Source organism: Hetaerina americana, unplaced genomic scaffold (assembly GCF_022747635.1).
Source record: "Hetaerina americana unplaced genomic scaffold, ioHetAmer1.1.p SCAF_19, whole genome shotgun sequence".
Lineage (NCBI taxonomy): Eukaryota > Metazoa > Arthropoda > Insecta > Odonata > Calopterygidae > Hetaerina > Hetaerina americana.
Genome location: NW_027286752.1, coordinates 196,367 through 215,326, shown reverse-complemented (window position 1 = coordinate 215,326; position 18,960 = coordinate 196,367). Strand labels below are relative to the sequence as shown.

At 34.8% G+C, this 18,960-nt stretch overlaps 1 protein-coding gene across 1 annotated transcript; it reads right to left on the bottom strand.

Annotated features, from left to right (window-relative positions):
• Nucleotides 1-996: 996 nt before the first annotated feature.
• Nucleotides 997-14,981, bottom strand: LOC139687303 (beta-catenin-like protein 1). The gene is made up of 11 exons (XM_071584444.1): nucleotides 14,933-14,981; nucleotides 14,583-14,807; nucleotides 14,381-14,487; nucleotides 11,191-11,362; nucleotides 9,753-9,912; nucleotides 5,211-5,434; nucleotides 3,952-4,100; nucleotides 2,857-3,038; nucleotides 1,815-1,993; nucleotides 1,517-1,730; nucleotides 997-1,134 (listed from the first exon to the last, which is right to left on the bottom strand). Exons 1-11 carry the CDS (start codon nucleotides 14,960-14,962, stop codon nucleotides 1,046-1,048), a joined length of 1,731 nt encoding a protein of 576 aa, XP_071440545.1. The 5' UTR covers nucleotides 14,963-14,981; the 3' UTR covers nucleotides 997-1,045.
• Between the last annotated feature and the right edge of the window lie 3,979 nt (nucleotides 14,982-18,960).

Genomic DNA, 18,960 nt, shown 5'->3' with positions numbered 1-18,960 from the left:
GCCTATCAACCTGCTTCAGCAGCGTTTCCACGCCATACAAAATGAAGCATCGAATCAAAGTTTTAACTAATCTTTTCTGAACATCCTTACTCAACGTCCCTGTCCTCATTGTGAAACGTTCCTTGCTAAACACAAAGCTTGACCTATAATTGGGAACATCTTGCTCCAAAACCTGTACCATCCATTGCAATCCCAAATAGTGTCAGTTAACATGGACAGTTACTACTTTCTATACTCTTTAAAGTTCTAAAGCCATCCTACATTTTACATGCTTGTACAGCATTGGCAATGGAATAAAAGAGACTATATGCACATGCCTAGAAATTAAAGATGAAATGAGCAAGTTTTCTTCACGCAGGACTTACCTCTTGCAAAAGTGATGGATGGGAAAATGGATTATTGTAACATCCTTTCCATTTCCTTGAATCCAATAACTTCTGTATAATCCAGGAAGACAGTTGTCTGGTTAGCATGATAAAAACTTTCTAAATTCCTTTACCTACCCATCTGATTATAGTCACGACATGATTAATACACTGGAAAAAGCTCTGCTTTCACTCTCTTGAAGAGATACAGATTGGTTTATCAAATAAAATGCCACACATAAAGGAAGCTGCATAACCCAAGGCTATATCAGAAAGCTTTTGCTTGAAACACTGTTACATACCTACATGACGTATATGGGAAGTGACAAAGAGTTTACACAGTAAATATTACAATTTAAAAAATATGATTATTATAAACATACATATTGGGTCATTAATGCTAAGTGTGGTCTCAGGGTGTTTAGTGTTGTGTAAATGAGGCTTAGAAGGACTGCAGGGCTTCTGTGCACTCCCTGGGTCCATCAAGAACATCTACCTTCATTGGACGAATACCATTGATAATTAGGATTAGGATTAGGTCATCGGTATACATAAAAGCAATTTATTTGCAATCTCTATGAAAGATGAAGGAACAATAAATAAGGATAAGGGTATGGTTTTTAATGTTGTTTATTATAAAAGATTCCAAAAGAATGGTATAGCATTACAATTATGTTTAGTCAAAATTTGTCAATTAATTGTAAAATATGTTGCTGCTCTTGCTCTTTCCAATCTGAGTCCCCAGCATCTCCCAAATTGCCAGCATATTCTGAAAGGGTATTCAGAGACAAAATGTTATTCTCTTTTTCAGGAAAATGTGAATTCATATTAATTTTCTCGCGGGGCAAACACTTGCAATTAAAAACATTTCTTGCGTAATAGCTAAATTTCATTTAAAACACATTTGCTTCAATTTTTAAGCATTTTATTTTTTCCATCATCCACCACATGAATGTTCTTCCAATCAACCAGCCATCAAGTGGTTAAGAAACCCATTACATTTTTTTCTGTCAACTTTGTTTGAATACATTTTTATCAAATTTGTTTAGATTATGAAAAATCAAAAATCCTAGCAATATATGTATCAGCAGGAAATCAGAACTAGTAAATGAGACCAAATTATACATATCTTAACTCAAAATGACACTAACCCCTCATCACATGACGTATCGTTTTCAAAGATCCACCTCTCAAATTCAATATCTGAGTGACTCTCTGCTTCAATGATGGAGGTCCACCACCACCCGAGCACACTTCTAGAATTATATAATCGACCAACTGCAAACTGAAGAGACCACTTTCTAATCGCTGAAGGTAGTTAGCTTCATCTCTATCATCTTCTTCATCATCACTTTCACCTCTGTCCTAAAAGAAAAGATAAAGCGTCATCATATACTTATGATAGCATATTTCAACAACAATTTTATCTCGTAAATTGAAATTACTTACCTTCCTCATCATTTCTATTTGATTATCTACTTGCTCCACCTTTTCAAGGTACTTGAAGTGTAACTCAAGCAATCTATCTACTTTTTCATGGTCATTTTCAGTGAATTTGCTAAGTAAACGTTGTCTCTGGGGTCCACGACAATTTCGAAGCATTGATGATATAATGGAAACCACATGCTCTGTAGAAGTAGAAACATTAATAAAGTTACATATTTATGTACTTCTGTATGTGCTAACAAATATCAATACTATCAAAGATAACATTTCTAACATTTGATGTTTGAGGAGAAAATACAAGGACCTTTGGTTTTTAATCCACTAAATGCAATGAGATGCATTAAAACCATCACTAATAACATACTCTATGGCTGACCCCAGTGATTTCATGTTACACCCACATTGTTCCATCTGGAATGACAGTTTCACTGGCATTGCACTCAGCATCTTCAGGTCCGAAGTTTGCCAGATGGAACAATATGAGAGTGACTCAAACATCCTGGTATCATCCATAAATCACCACAGAAGCCTTAATTACAAATACAACTGTGAAGTGACACCTGAAACTTAAAAGAATATTATCTAGATGATGATTTCGCAGCCTAGTTTGAAGATTTCCAGGGGCCAATGCCTTTGAAGCAAACTTTGGCCAATAAAGAAAAGGTCCCCAGAAACTGAGTTTATACTAACTTCCCTTTCAAAAATCATTCATTATGTTAAAATATTTTTCTTGACCAGGAATCAAACCCACAAATAAACCATCAACCAGAACCATATGCCGATGCCCATAACTACAAGGGTATAGCAATTCATAAAATGGCCTCTTTGAGTTTTTCATTAGCTGAAGGAATCGTTTATGAAAAACTTGACTGAGACAGTTGCATAAATAAACCTTACCCAACAATTCCCACATGGTTTTTTCATGCCAAGGATATCTATTTATTAGAATAGTTAACATTAAATATCAACCACACAAAAAATAATTACCAAACTGTTTTAACTGTAAATTATTTGGCAGAAAAAATAATTTAACATTCAGTATTACCTTCATGCTCTTCAGTAGTTAACGTTCTTCTCCGACTTTTCTTGGGCGTTTTCATAAAAAGTGGAAATATGGTCCTTAGTCCCAAAATATCGACAAATTTATTGCAATTTTCTTTGCCATCTGGACCAGACATAGCATGGTCAAGCACTTTTAAAGAGCCATTTCTTGATAACTTCTTTTCTCTGAAATAAATAAATTTAAATTAAAACCAAACTCTGTTAGTTTTGATGTAAGATGTTTTTTGTTATCTCCTTGTACACTCGGAATCCATCTTTAGAATGCCAAAATAGCTAACATGTTTACATACACATAAAATTGCTAACATACAAATTAAAATTTTTAACATTCACTAAACAATTCAAACAATTATCAAAATATGTGTCTAGAGTAACACACTGGATGTACACAATAGATGTAAATGATATGGCTGTCTCTAGGTTCCACTTTTGCTGTGACACTTTACATTTTATGATTACAATATTACCTATTAATTACAAAATACAGCATTTTTTGACATCTGAATGTTTAGCCTTATTTACAAATGCATCTATTTTTGGATCAATAGGTGCATGCTAGGACTTTTTGAAAACTTTGAACTGGAAGCAAATGCTAATGATCAAGGGGACATACGAAGTCAAAGAGAAAGAACCATATGGAGCACTAAAAGGGAAAAATAAGTAGACAGATTGAAATTGCCTTGGACTACAATGGATTTATTGGGATAAGGGAAGGGACTTTTAACAGACGTCAATGTTTTTTCCGATAATAGCACTTTATCTATACTATCTTAAGTATCTTGAGTAAATATGATTGTGTCTGCACCAATCTTTCTATATGCTCATTATTCTATCTAAAATTTCCAATTATAACAGCATTCAAACTTTTAAATCTCCTTGTACTCATCGCAACATGAGTAAATAAGAAGGGAATAAAAGTGTGTGATGTCCTGGGTCCCTATAACAACACATTATTATTGCACGGGAACAATCTGAACTTAATTAAAGCCAAAATATACAAGCAAATATCATTTCCTGGTAAATTTCGGCGACTTAACTCAACATCATATAAAACAACAAAAATACAATAGAATGTTACCTGAGCATCAAATTCATTAGTTGTAATCCTTCTCCCCGAAGGAATCTCTCTCTATTCGGAGCACACATTAGACTAGAGCACAGACAGTTAAATAAATTCTCCATCATTTCATTTTCCTCATTTGATGTAGGGTCGTGACGTTTGTAGAACTTTTAAAAAGGAAAAAAGTACAAATATTAATACACTTACATAAACAAGGGAAAATGCCTTCTTTTACTACTCCCACAGACAAAAAACGTTGCTATGCGGTTGATTTAACTTACTGAAAATAAACACAATTGGCCGGCCAACACAATTCTTTGGTGGCTTAATGCCAAAACATCTTGGCTGATATACCAAGCTGTTCTTCGCCATGCTATTTGATTATGGACATTATCACAAATATTAGATACAGTATTTTTACCCCTTTCACGAGAAAACTATTGATAAACTAGATTCTGGGAACCGTAAAAAACCATAATGGTCTTAGGACATGGGCTCAAGAAGGGTACACTCAAATATACACAGAACTCCTATCATGAATTACCAATTCAAAAATAGAATAGAGTATTGACAGCATGATGAATAATAGTGACAAACCACTAGACAGTGCTTTAGTTATATCATGCACAATGAAAATGATATCATTAAAAATTGAAGAGTTACATATATTTTTGAATCAACAGGATGCTACTATTGATAATAAAATTCATGACAGTTATACTTTTTTGGGCACATAGTAAAGGTACCACTTTTCTAGGCATTCATTTTCATATGCATTTACTTAATACTATTGGAAGAAGAGCTCCTTCCCTAAATATAGAACAAAAAATCAAACCACCCACTTGCTAGTCCATTTTGTGCTTTATTTTGACACACAGGTGAAATAGCATTGGAACTCTACAGGCTAATTAAGGAATTAGAAGTACGTTTTTAAAGTTCACTCATTTCAAAATCTAATTTTTGAAGTACCTTTAATTTTGAAATAGCCTTTCTCTTGCATAAAATTCACCTTTTCTACATAGCTGTACCGATGATGCTACTCGAATAAAGATTAATGAAATATACCAATTGGAGAATTTTTTTAGGGCCATTTAACCATTAGTCCATAATATACCATAATAGAATTAATTGTCTATGATATCTTTGACAGGAGGCAAAACGGAGGTGAAATTATTTCAGAAGTTTCAGTTTTCCTGATATTGTCAGCCACATTGTCCTGATTAATAAGCTTGCATGAAAAGAATGATGACAGTGATGAAAATTCGTTTATTACTTACAGCTAACTGCTGAAGAAGGACATCTATTCCATCAAGGTCCCCAAGCAACTGCCTGTTTTCTGGATGCGACTGAAGAAGAATGGCCAAAACCTCACTAGCATACAACTTATTAGCATCAAAAGGTCCTTTTACACGCAGGCGTCTCAGAACCCATGCCAGCAATCCTTGTTTGGCTGCCTCAGGACACACTTCTGGTCGACATTCAGAAAGGTTCTCAAAAATGGCTGAAAATTTTCAAGTATCAGCCATTAAACTCAACATTTATACAGCTCAAATATGAGAATTTTACAGTAAAAAATAGTATGCATACAAAAATACCATTATTACCATTGAATGTCTTCAGTATAAATTGAAATGCCACAACAGTAAAACAATAATTTTAGGGCAGTCATCTTTTGGGTTGCATATTAATGTGAGAATTTTATGATGCAAAAATCATTCACTGAGACCTGGATACATCCTGGTCAAGGTGAAACAACATGGCTGCACTATACTCCCTCAACCTCATATATACCTCAACACCATATTCCATTTCTATGTCTTAAACTTGTTGGCCTAATAACTACCATAGAGTTCTTTGTTTTCATTCTATCTTGTGTGAATCTTTTCAGGTTTCATTAATACTTTTTTCAGTCATATCTCTGACAGTGTGAAAAGATTTTCCTTTCTTACTTCCTGATAGCTCTTTCACTTTCTCGTACAACAAATCCATTTCATCCTGTATCTAATCTAATAACACTAAATCTTCACATCTCCAGTCTTTTTCTACCATATATACATTTCTACCATACCACATGTCATACACAGGTTTTTTACCACACACATCTCCAGTGCATAACATACATCATGTCCAAGAATTTAGACTCAAAGTGAAAAGAGAAACGTCCTGATGAAGGAAAGATGCACAACATTGAGATTTCTTAGACTATTCTTATATGGCAGAAAAAGCACATTTGTAAGGTAAAAAATGTCCATTATTGTTTGGAAAATTAATTTCCCTTGATCATTGTATTAATTTAGTCCTTTTTTTCTAATGTATTTATTAGTGATAGAGTTGGCTGCTAAACATGCTTTGTACATTTAATATGACCATAGGTACTGAACCTCTATCTTTGTGATGCATGCCAAAGGTAAAAAGCTAATTGACAAGGAGCTTCAAGACTATTTCTTAATGGATTCTATGCTAACTATGTGGCTGAATATCGATTGGGCATATCAGTTGAAAATTAATCAAAAAATCATTAGGACCTTCATTTAATACATATTTTTCATTGTATCCATTCAAAATATCAATGCCAACATTATAGTAAATCAGACAGTCATAACATGTCAATTCATCTGTTATTTTTGGAAATATTGAAATGGAAAAATACCTACATGGAATTAGATGCGGTATGAAGTAGAAATGATATTCTTTCAAAGGATACCAATTAGTGTTCTTTTTATGGATGGCTTTTTTTAATTCATTCAGATTTTTCAGATTTTTGGCACAAAATGAACAATTAACTTGGTGCATTTACTCCTTTTTAACGTGCCTTATATCATGTACATAAACCATCCACCTGGTATTATTGTAATATGATCTTTGGGCAAATGAAATGTACTATTATTATTGTTTTACCCTTTGAAAGTACAAATTATCATGTTTTAATCAAAGGATGAAAATCATTACCTGACGGGTACAAATCAGTTGGCATAAGCATGGAAAGGTAATCACATCCTTTCAAATTTTTCTCTAATGGAATTATAGATCTATTTCAATTGATTTTTTGCATGATTATTCAGTGGACAAAATTTTCACAGCAATTAGTGGCTATTTGATTATTTAAGATGGTCTAAATCGTGAGGCCCTCCCATGAACTACAACCTTGATGTGGTGGAAGGGCTGGTGCATTCCGATGAGCCTTAGAGCTATGCTGGTGGGAACAATGATAGTTGTTCCTGGCAGGGTCACCCATGCCAGATAAGTCAAAGGATAGGATCCAGATGAAAAGTAGTCCACAGAGCATCTGCTCCTTAGTGAGGCGGCTGCAAAGGCATCTGACCCCAGTGGGGTGGCTTTGAGTGATGGTGTCACACTAAAAACACCATTGAGGAAGGCAACAGGAAACCACCTCAATTATTATTTCCAAGATTTTAATGATGGACAGGATAGAGAAATTGAGTCCTGGCAATTGTGGGACTCGGCCTAATCGGCCATTTGTTGCACCTGGCAGTGGGAGAGACACGGTCGTCATCTCACAAAACCTTAGCAAAGAAAAACCAACAGCAGCAGCACAGAAGACAGAGAACAAAAAGATAGAATTAGTTAGAATAGGAAATTCGAATGTTAGGACAATGTTGAGGACAAGAAAATGAGAGAATATAAAGCAAGAGATGGAAAGTGGAAACATAGATATTTTAGGTTTATGTGAGGTGAGATGGAAGGATAGCAGGAATTACTGGAGTGATAGTTATAGAATAAATACAGCGGTGGGGACGAGAGCCAACAAGGGGTTGCCATAATATTGAATAAAGAGATAGGAAGAAGCATAGTCAACATAAAAAAAGCAATGGATAGAATATTACTAATATTAGAGGTAAAAGTAGAACCAACAAACTTGGTCACTGTCCAGGTATACATGCTACCAAGCAATCATAAGGGGGAAGAAGTAGATAGGATATACAATACATAATCTAGTTCCTACACGGAAACATTTGATAGTGATGCGCGATTGTAATGTGATGATAGGTGAAGGAATAGATGGTGATGAGGGGGGGGATTACGATTTCGGAACGAGGTATGACCATTGGGAGAAAGCAATTGAATCCTGTAGGAGACAGGGGTAAGTCATCACCAAAACTTGGTTTATAAACCCCAAAAGGTGCAGTACATATGGAAAATGCCAGGTGACTGAGTAAGGTTTCAGTTAGATTGTATTAATGTTAGGCATAGATTTAGGAACAGCGTGATCAATTTGCACAGTTTCCCAGGAGCGGATGCAGACTGTGATCACAATTTAGCGCTCCTGAAGTTAAGTGTCAAATTTCAAAAGATCAGGCTGGGGATGCAGGTTAGGAAATGAAATGTAGAAGGATTAACTGGATTGACAAGGAAGAAGTATTAGAAAGCCGTAGAGAAAATCATGAGTGAGGGAAAAGAGCAGAGTACTATGGAAGAAAAATGGAAATGTATCAAGAAAGGGATATCGAAAGCCTCAACAGAAGGATGGAGAGCAGGGCAAATGATTACTTAAGAGGATGAACAGTCTGGGTTCAGGAAGGGGAGAGGCATGCGCGATGCCATTGCAGCAATGAGATCACTAATAGAGAGGAATATAGGATACAATCAGGATGTATTTGCCTGTTTCGTAAGTTTCGAGAAGGCATTCGATTGAGTGAATTGGGAAAAAATAATGAGTATATTGCAGAAAATAGGAATAGATTGGAGGGACAGGAGGCTAATCCGCAATCTTTACATGTCTCAGACTGCTTAGGTGCAAGTGGGGAATGGAGAGTTCAGATGGGCAGCGTTAGGAGGTGGTGCAAGGCAGAGTTGCCCATTATCACCGTTGCTGTTCAACGTATATGTGGAGGAAATGATTAGAGGCATGGGAAGAACTGGAGGTAGGAATGAAAGTGGGCGGAGAAGTCGTAAAATCAGTTTGGTAGGTTTGCTAATGACCAAACTGTAGTTTGTCAGTCAGCCAAGGGCAACCCCCTTTTGCATTATTGAGTGAATTGGAAATTTAGTGCGGTAGATATGGAATGAGAATCAATATAAATAAAACAAAGGTGATGCGATTTTACAAAAAGAAAAATTAACATTAAAATAGGAGGGAAATACTAGAGTAGGTAGAACAGTTTACGCATCTCAGAAGTGTTTTGGGGCAAAATGGTCCAAGTATTAGAGATGTAAGGAGAAGAATTTAACTAGGCAAAAAGGCTTTCACGAAGAGGATGGAATTGATGACAGAGATGTTAAGAAAAGGCTCATCAAATCTTTGATGTGGATTGTTGTTATGTACGGCATGGAAAATTGGTCACTGAAGCAGGATGACAGGAGTAGATAGGAGGATTTTGAAATGTGGGTAGTAAAGAAGGATAGAGAATGTGAAATAGACCGAAAGGAAAGCAAATGAGGATGTGCTGCTAGGTATGATAGATCAGGAGAGGGGATTGTTGGGAGAAATCAAAAGGAGGCAGGAAAATTGGATGAAGGGCATATTGATCAGTAGTGGGATGTAGAAGACTGTAATAGAGGGGAGAATATTGGGCAAACAAGGAAGGACAAGAATTAGGATATGGATGTTGAATGGGACTAAGGAAATATGCCGATATGAAAAGGGGCTTTCTGTAGCGTAAGTTGTTGGGTTGTGTTTTGTTAGGAGAAATAAGATATGTATTTGGTGGTTGTGTCCATCAAAAACCTACCTCAACCGGTAGATTACCTAATAACAATAAATCCTGAGGATACACAGAACCAACCACTGAAACATCACCCTGAAAAGCAGTGGCTGCAGTTTTCACTTCCTTTACAAAATGACAGTGGCTCTTGCTTACACAATGTGTTGTGGACCCCCTCAGCTTCTTCCTTCACACTCTCGTCCAGCCTTTCCATATTCTGCACCAAAAGAGCACATGCTTGATATTGCAACAAGGCATCCATCAGGGCATCAGCTCCTTCCTTACTCTCATGCAATATGTCCACATCAGTTAGTTCCTAATAATATAAAATATCATTCATAAGCCATCAGTGCAATCATATGATATAACACCAAAAAACCTTTAATTAATATCATCATAATATGCATATAATATGACAAAATTTAAGTTGAATATTATTCATGAAATATTAATAAACTAATGCTTGCATTAATATTGAAAGGAAGAGCAAACAGCAAGGTTGGACAAGGGGAGGAGATGGTAATATTTGTGTCAACCAGCAACCATGGGAATGGGATAATGTGATTCCTTTTCCAGCAAGTCACAGAAAAGACAGACTCCACTTATAAAAGATATATGAATTCATGATATTTATAGAAATGACAGCAAATATAGTGAGGCAACAAATGATTCACTGCACTTGTCAATGCATGAGAGGGAATAGATTCTAATATTATGGATATGCTCTACAAGCCTTACTGTCAACATTAATTGCATAGCACTGATGTCTGTGGTTTATCATATAACACCATTAATCTTGAAATATTGTTTAGTCACAGTTCAGAATCACCAAAGAACATCTCTAGATTTCCTTATAGTTAAAAACAGATACCATTCTGGAAAGCACCAACAATAATTAAACATCTGGAGGTTCTCCTGATATCTTTTGAGTGAATCCCCACTTGTCTTCCACTGAGACAGGTTATTCATCACTGCCAAATTTCAATGGCCAACTTCATTGTCTTCAAGATGTTTAGGATGATGTACCATACATTAGTGGCTGCACCACAGGGCAGTTGAGTATTACACCATGACTATGACAAATATTAAATTATTCTTTTGACTGATTAAAAGCTTGGAAGTAAGACCAAATCGGCCATCGATAAGTTGAAAGAGATGGAAAATCTTGACCCAACGAAAGACACTAAGAGGAATAGATGAAGCAATAAGGGACCAAATTTACATTGGCCTTTATGTACTCCAGAAGAGCTGGTACCAGAGATAGCATTGGTGGTTAGTTGAATATTAAATGTCACAATTTCCATTAGACAAATTGTGACTAAGTAGCTGCACTGTGTACATCTAAATCTTTCCTGTCTTCATCATTACAGATAAAGAAGATAGACTCCTTTCATAAATTCATTTTAATTTCAATGCACCAGCCTTTGCCTGCATTCATGTGTGTGTAAGAACATTCTGAGATGGCAGTGCTCCAAGTGTGCTGTTCCAGACCGGTAGTAAGAGCTGTCAGCAATAGGAGCAGCAAAAGTGTGATATCCTTGATTGGGGCAGAGCAGAGTATAATTAGGGTTCTCAAAAACCTACTTCTAGTTACCTGGAGTAAGTCCACAACACTGACAGCTATATCAGTATTTTCATGAGCAAGAAGCTCTAGAAGAGATGGAATTGCTTGAAGTTCCACCAAGAGAGGATATAGATCAGGAACTGTAGTGATGGCATGAAGCTCTTGTAGAATTTCATGAAGTTCCAATTCTGATTCCATAAACCTGGATTGAGAGAAAAATTAATAAAATTTGTTCTTTGGCCATGTTGTAGACTCCAGGTGAATTTTATTTAAACTTAGCTCACACATAATAATTTAATTCTCATTTTACTTCTATGATCATGTCTGTAACACATAATCAGTATATATGTATAAAAGCTTAGCTGCCTATTGTGCCAGAAGATATCACACTCACATCAATACCTACAGATTCAGTATACCAAAAAACAATTAAGTACATTAAAAATTTAATTCCTGGTACTTACACTTTATCAATGACTGAGTACATCAAACACAATTTATATTTTAAAACAAAATGAATGATAAACTTTTGATATTTTCTATTTCCCATCAATCCGTAAAGCCTTTTAAAAATTATATAAAACAATAAAGCAATTACAAATACTCCAGCCCCAGACAGAGAAAAACCCACTTAAACAGTAGGAATGGAACGCTCAACCTCTGGTTTGGCAGGAGAGGATGTTATTCTGCCACCACTGGGGCCAGCAACGTTTTCCAATAAAAATTTCTGTTTGACTAAGAATTTCTACGTGTTCCAGTAAAATGAAATTCATTTCTATTGTGATATGCATACTGATGCACACCTTTACATAACTATTGCTGTGGCCATTTCAAGGTAAGCATCAAAACTATGATGGTTAATATGTTTCCATTTAATGTAAAGTGAATGTTAAATGTTGATCCAATATTTGTAGTTAGCAGAGCACAGATACTCAGAAAAATAAGTGACATTAATGATTTTTAATGGTAAAAATACTCCTGATTTTTAAAAGAATGAATATTTAAATGGTAAAGCTTGCCTATTGGTCATGTCCTATTGTACTTAGCTACCACAAAAGAAGCTTTGCATCAGAATAATTTAGATATTTTGAGATTGATTACTTCAGTAGCATTTATCCTCTCTTTATTTGAACTTTACCCGTTATATGCTGAACAGCTGGGGATGGACTACAAAGAGCAAAGATGACATAAGTAGGGAGCATTTTGGAGAATTTTAAACATATTTTTGCTCTTAGTTTTTCCTATGTTTTAGGGTGATATATTGGAGTGTTTTCATTTTTTGCTCAAAATTTGAAAATTATTACAGGACTGTTGATTGTTGTGCAGAACTCTTTGTCTGCTGAGAAATTGTTTCAATTTTGTAAAGATAAAACCAAATTACTTTCTTATGATGTTTAATCCAGACTATATTTATCAACCTTCATTGGATACAATGCACAACCAGTATCACAACAAAGTAATTTCATCATTTAATTGTGTCATGGCACAGGATGAAAGTTCTGTTAAAATGGTGGTGCTGCTTTGAATTTTGAGAGAGAACAGTTAAGGAAAATGGTTTTTACAATGTTGTTCTCTGCTTGAGAGGAAAGGGACCTGATTACAAACTTGTTTGAAGATATTTGTAATTTAAGTACTTATCTTGTAACAAATGAATATACTAAATGGAAAAGGACTTCTTTGCACACCAATTTGGACCTTTTACCCCTCAAATTGACGATTGTACAGAACATCCCTAATTCCCAATAAAAATAAATATAACCACCTGTTTCCTAAAAATTACAGTGCAGCTGACTAATGTGAATATGTGAGGAATATAGGACTGTCAGTTTAATTTGACAGGGAACAGAGACATTATCAGGAACCACTAACGAGAGCATGGAAAAGAGGGCAGGTAACTGCTCAAGGAATGGAGCACACACAAGGTTCTGAAATGGATAATTAGGATGGACAGTGATTACAGGTGAGTCAGACAAGGTAATCCATTACTACGTGTAACTTTCAACCAACATGAGGAGAAATGGAAGGATATAAATGAGATGGTTTAGAAATAGGAATAAAAGTTGGAAGGGAGTTAGTTATAATTGCAGATCACTAAGTTTTAGTCAGGTGGACAGCTAAGAGATAAGTATTTTAATTGAGAAACGTACAAAATTGAGAGATATGAGATGAGAATCAATCACAGGAAAATGATAATAAGTACCGAGATTCTCAAGAAGTAGGATGGCCAAGTCATAAATTAACACAAGAAAAGATAAATTAGAATAGGTGGAACATATTACTGATTAGGGAAGTTTTTCCAAAGATAATGGACAATACAGTAAAAGCATTAAAATTAAGAAATGAATTGGACAAAGAAATATTTACTTAGAGAAAGGAGTTGATAACAAAAACCTTAACTAAATACATTAAGAAAAGAATAGGGAAAACTCTTAGGTGTAGAATTTTATTGACGTATAACTTGAGTCATTAAAGAAAAAAACCTAAGCATAGATTGGAAGGAAAACAATCAAAGAGGTGCTAGGTATGACAGAAGGCTTTTTAGAGAATTTAGAATAATAGGGGAAAAGCAGATGCAGAAGATATTGAGTAGCAGTGAAATGCAGAAGATTGATGGGAGAAATTTGAATTTGGAGAAGGCAGGAAAATAAATGCAGCACATACCATGATGCAATGAATGCTGAAGATGATAATAGAGGAATGAAGGCTGGAAAATCGGGGTTGAGAGAGGATTATAATAGACATTTTGGAAGAGTATTAAGTAGGTAGAAAATATACAGATATAGAATGACTCATTGAAATTGGTGGTACGTGCATTAAGGACAAATTGTGTCAAACAAGTAAAGACCAATGAGTATAGACATGTAGTGCCAATGTTCATCAAAAAACCTAACCTGGTAGATTATTGATAAGAAATAAGAAAAACAATCTCTATTTGGTAACACGTTAAATGAATTAATTGCAGAATGTCATCAACTTCCAAGATCCACATAATAACGCATGGTACGATGAGGAGTGATGGAAATAATAAATATGATCTTGAAGGGTATCCTAAAATGCTACTTATGCATGTGTTTTATAGAAATGGAAATCGGTTGCAGAATGGAGTCGGGAATAAGATCAGTACATTGTTAAGCGTTTAATATATTATCAACTGTAATGCCGTCTTGACATATTTCAGATAGCTCAGATAAAACTTCAAAAGAAGAACAGAAAATCATACTTTTCCGGTAAATCAGGGAATTTAATTCTCATCTCCTGGTTTTTTAAGGCCCGCTTTTCAAATAGAAGAACCATTCTTTTCAATGTAGACTCGTCCAAAATGTCCACCTAAGAAAAAACTGTGATTAATCATATTTTCAGTGTGATGGGAGAGGTCCCAAACATTTCAAGTACATTCTTTAAACACGAAGAAACTAACTTACATCAGTCTCCTCATTTTCCACCAATTCAAGAATTTTGTCCTTCACTTCCTCAGAAACTTGTGAAATTGGTTCATCCGTAAATTCTTTTTGTTGCCTTTTCTTTTTATCTAATTCAGCGGCGCTAGAAATACCAAGTTTTCGATATTTCCTTTGCTTCTCATATTCACCGCGAACATCTTCGTCGTCGTCCCCTTCATCCTGTGGCCGCTTTGGTGCATTTGGTGGCTAAACACGAAAAAATACTTAGGTAAAATTGCTAATCATGACACACGCCAATTAAATGCATTTTCACTTCTACTCTCTAACGAAAAATGAAGCCTCTGCCAGCAAAAACCTGTCAATTCTTTTACCTTGTAGGATAACAACTCCCCAATGTCCATATCTAAATAACTCGAAATCCAACGTGAGACTAGCCCAATACAAAAACTTTCAAAATACAGATCTGCTCAGGCATACAATAGTGCCAACATAAAAATACTTCTTACACTTCGAAGTGCTTGGCGGTGAGTTGCGTAATTCGGATAACGCCAAAAGACGTTTCAAAGTGGAATGAAACCCAAAATATTTACTCGTGTTGTAGTTATTATCGTCTAAATAAGTAATTAAAAATTGCAATGATTAAATTATTCGGGAAATTTTATAATACACAATTTAATGAGATGCTGATACTTGCAATTAATTCACAAAGTTACCATTGAAGGAATGGTTATTAGGGATTATCGATTACAATCACCTAGAACATCAGATTTTTCTTAGAGATTAATATTACGCGAAATCACTATAATGCAGGTGAGAAAGTAGAACATCCAGGCCTGGTGAAAAAGAAACCTTTACCAAAAATTATCCACCTGTTATTTGCTTAAAGAGCTGAAGGAAGGAATAGAAAATAGATTAATTCACAACTAATGAAACAGGTTTTATTCTCTTTCGTATATTTTCACTCATTGAATGATTTATTTATTGTCAACTTGTTTGTTAATCCTTCGGCAAATTCTACATATTTATCTCGTGCTTGTTTTTTCTCTCTTCTAAGAATGGAACAATACTAGTGAGAGGTTACTTCAATTTTTCTCTTTCCTTTTCGATTTTTCTTCCAACTCGGATATGCCGAGTTCATGAGTACACTTGTATCTACTGTAACATATGCTTGGTTTATTAGTTTTCTACTTTTGACAAAATTCTAAGGGATGCATATTTAAGAGAAACCTAGGGAAACTCATGCTGATAAAAAAATATCTACAATTTCCATGGGGCATTACCTCCAGAGAAAAATTGACCCTGATTGATGATGTTATGGCTCTCCATTTATCATTCATTCATAATAGCATGGAAAATATATATATATATATATATATATGTATATAGCAAAAAAATCATATTTAATTAGTAATCAATGTGATGCATTCAATACATGTCTTTTAGGAACCAATAAACATCATTATCATTTGATAACCAATGCTGATGTACATAGGCAAAGCACAAGAGGTTGTAATGACTTAAGGATAACAGCCCATAACTCAGCTTTGTCTGCTCAGAACCCTTGTTATGCTCGAGTGAAATTTCTAAAATCATAACCTATAAAACTATGGGAAATAGACATTTTGTTATCATTTATGCCAAACTTTATCAGTTACTGTGCAAACATCAATCCTATACATTGAAGGAATTCATGTCTCTCACTGTATGTAAATAACTTTATTTTCATATTTACCATTACTTCTCTGGTTTACTGTTTTTTTTATTTGTAATTAGTATTCAAACTCAAACTGCAATACATGTATTGTGTTTGTCTGCAATCAATGTGCCATGTCCCACGCATGCTCCCAACATATATTTTAGGAACCAAGAACATCTTTACTAGATCTAATTGTCTTATTTTCTAAAAAACCGTTCCAAATATAGTCAGCAAATTGTCATAATTCACTAAATTTATCAATACAAGAACTGGTTTGTGAGTGCATTTCTGTCAGTGTTTTGAGGCCTAAAATGAACTGCCTTGTTTCTTGCTTTGAACCCCTAATACTTTTTGATTGAATTGTCCTCAAATTTTCCTTCTCTCATTCAGCTGATTATTCAAAATCTCTATGTGTAATACACTGCACTGGTGCATGTGATGAATGGCGATTAAGCAGCAGCATTAGGCAAGAGGTCAGTCCAGTATCATCCATGCTTCTCCATGAATATGTAGAAAAAATGGTAAACGAGGCATGAGAAGAGGTGTAGGTAGGAATGAAAGTAGATAGGGAATTCTTCAAATGAGATTTCCAGAAGATCAAACTTTAATTAGTCAGTCAGCAAGAAGATCACAACACATTGTGGATCACATTAGAAAATCAGCATGATAGGTATATCAGAGAGGAGAATCAATGTAAATAATACTATAGTAATAATATAGTAATGAGGTTTTAGTGAAATAGGAAGGATAAGTTAGCCATTAAAATTGGAGGGCATAAACTAGAGAATCATTTTACCTACATTGAAAGTGTTGAGACATCAGTGTTTGGGAAATGAGAAGAAAAACTATATTAGGTAAAGAAACTCATGCAAAGAGGAGTTGATGACTGGCAATTTGAGTACGGATGCTAAGAAAAGATTAGTGAAAACTTTGATACTGACGGTAGTTTTATGTAACAGAAATTTAGTGATTGAGGCAAGATGATAGATATAATGAGGAGGCCGATGAGATATGGGTGTGTAGAAGAATCGAAATGGATGGAAAGGAAAACAAAAAAAAGTACTAGGAATAGCATGGGAGGAGGGATGGTTTGGATAAATCTAAAGATGAGAAAAAGGCTCGATGCGAAGCATTGCATATAGCTACAGAATATTCAAGACCATGAATATGGGGAAATCATTGGACAAATAAGGAAGTGGTGGAGAAGGAAAAGAATACGCATGTTGAGAAGTATGAAAGGAGGCATGATGCATGTGGAATGGAATGTTTTATTGTGGCACTGGGTAGATTTAAAAATTAAACTGTGGCTAGTCTAGTGTGTCAATCCAAAACTGGCCTAAATCAATAAGTAGTGCGATTAATAAATATTGAGGATTTGAAAAAACTCTGTCCTAGTTTTATGTAGTCTCTCAATAATAATCTTTCTCTTGAGTTTTTAGGCATTAACTTACACCATTGCCTATAGGAAGGAATATATTCTTTCAATTTCAAGAATCCTGTGTTTAACTTTAATTCTATATGCTGGTATACCACCTACTTTGGCAATATTTCATGAAATTTCATCTTCCAAGTATCTTTATTTCAAGAGCCCAGATTTATATGCATGCATCTAGATTACAGTGGTGGATCAATTGGGTGACATGGCCTCCCCCTGAGAAGACGCTTTCCATGACAGAAGAATATTTTTTGTTTGGTGCCTATCATTAAAAATTACCAAGAACTCAAATAGATTTGATTCTAATTGAGTTTAGTCTTCTCTCCATCACCTATTCTACATTGTCCTCAGGGAAAGTAACCCCAAGCCAAAAGTAAGCCCTGGGCCCACCCCTGTTGAGAATGTTTTCCCCTCCTCATCATTTAGCCATCTTAGAGACTTCATCAAGTATCCATCCCTTGATTCTAACATCATCACCTAACAGTATATGTGGTTCTTCTTCCTCTTTTTTCCTTCTTAACACTTCTTCATTAAATTGTATGCAGTTTTCTTTTATTTTTCATTGCCTTCTTTTCAATTGCTTTAGTATACTCTTCCATGATTTTGCTTGGTTTCTTGTTTTAAAATGGCTTACTCTCTCACATTAATTGCCCTCTTTCTCCAACTTCTCTCAAATATTTTATCAGCCATGGCTACCGTACCTCTTTTTCACTGCACTATACCTATCATGATTTTCCTAGACAGAACCCCTGAACTATTATACTTCAGGTACTGCTTAAAATTTATAAGCATACCATATATTTTTTCAAGCTAAGGTTTTGAGATTTGATTCTTTAATAATTAAAAAGATTAAGAATATTGGCTCCTGAATGAAATTGTAGTATTTTAAACCCATAAAAATAACAGTATAAAAGTAAACCTATTAAGTTTCATATCTTTCAGCATACAAATACTTAAAATAACTTTTTATTTATTGAAATTTGCACTGTAATAATTATTTTAGTTTCCAATACATATTAATATACATGTATTTTTAAACTAAAATATTCACTGAAGCAAGAAATTAATCTTTCAAAAATAATAGGTACACGAGTATCCATTACACAAAATTCAGCAAAAGAAGATTATAGACTAGATTATACCACATCCACTGACCTTCTTTTGGTAGGGTCAACAAATGAAACACAATGAAAATTCAGGTTCCTATATTTTCAGCTGAATATATTCATATGCTAACACATTACTTCTCTTCAGTGCCACAGTACATA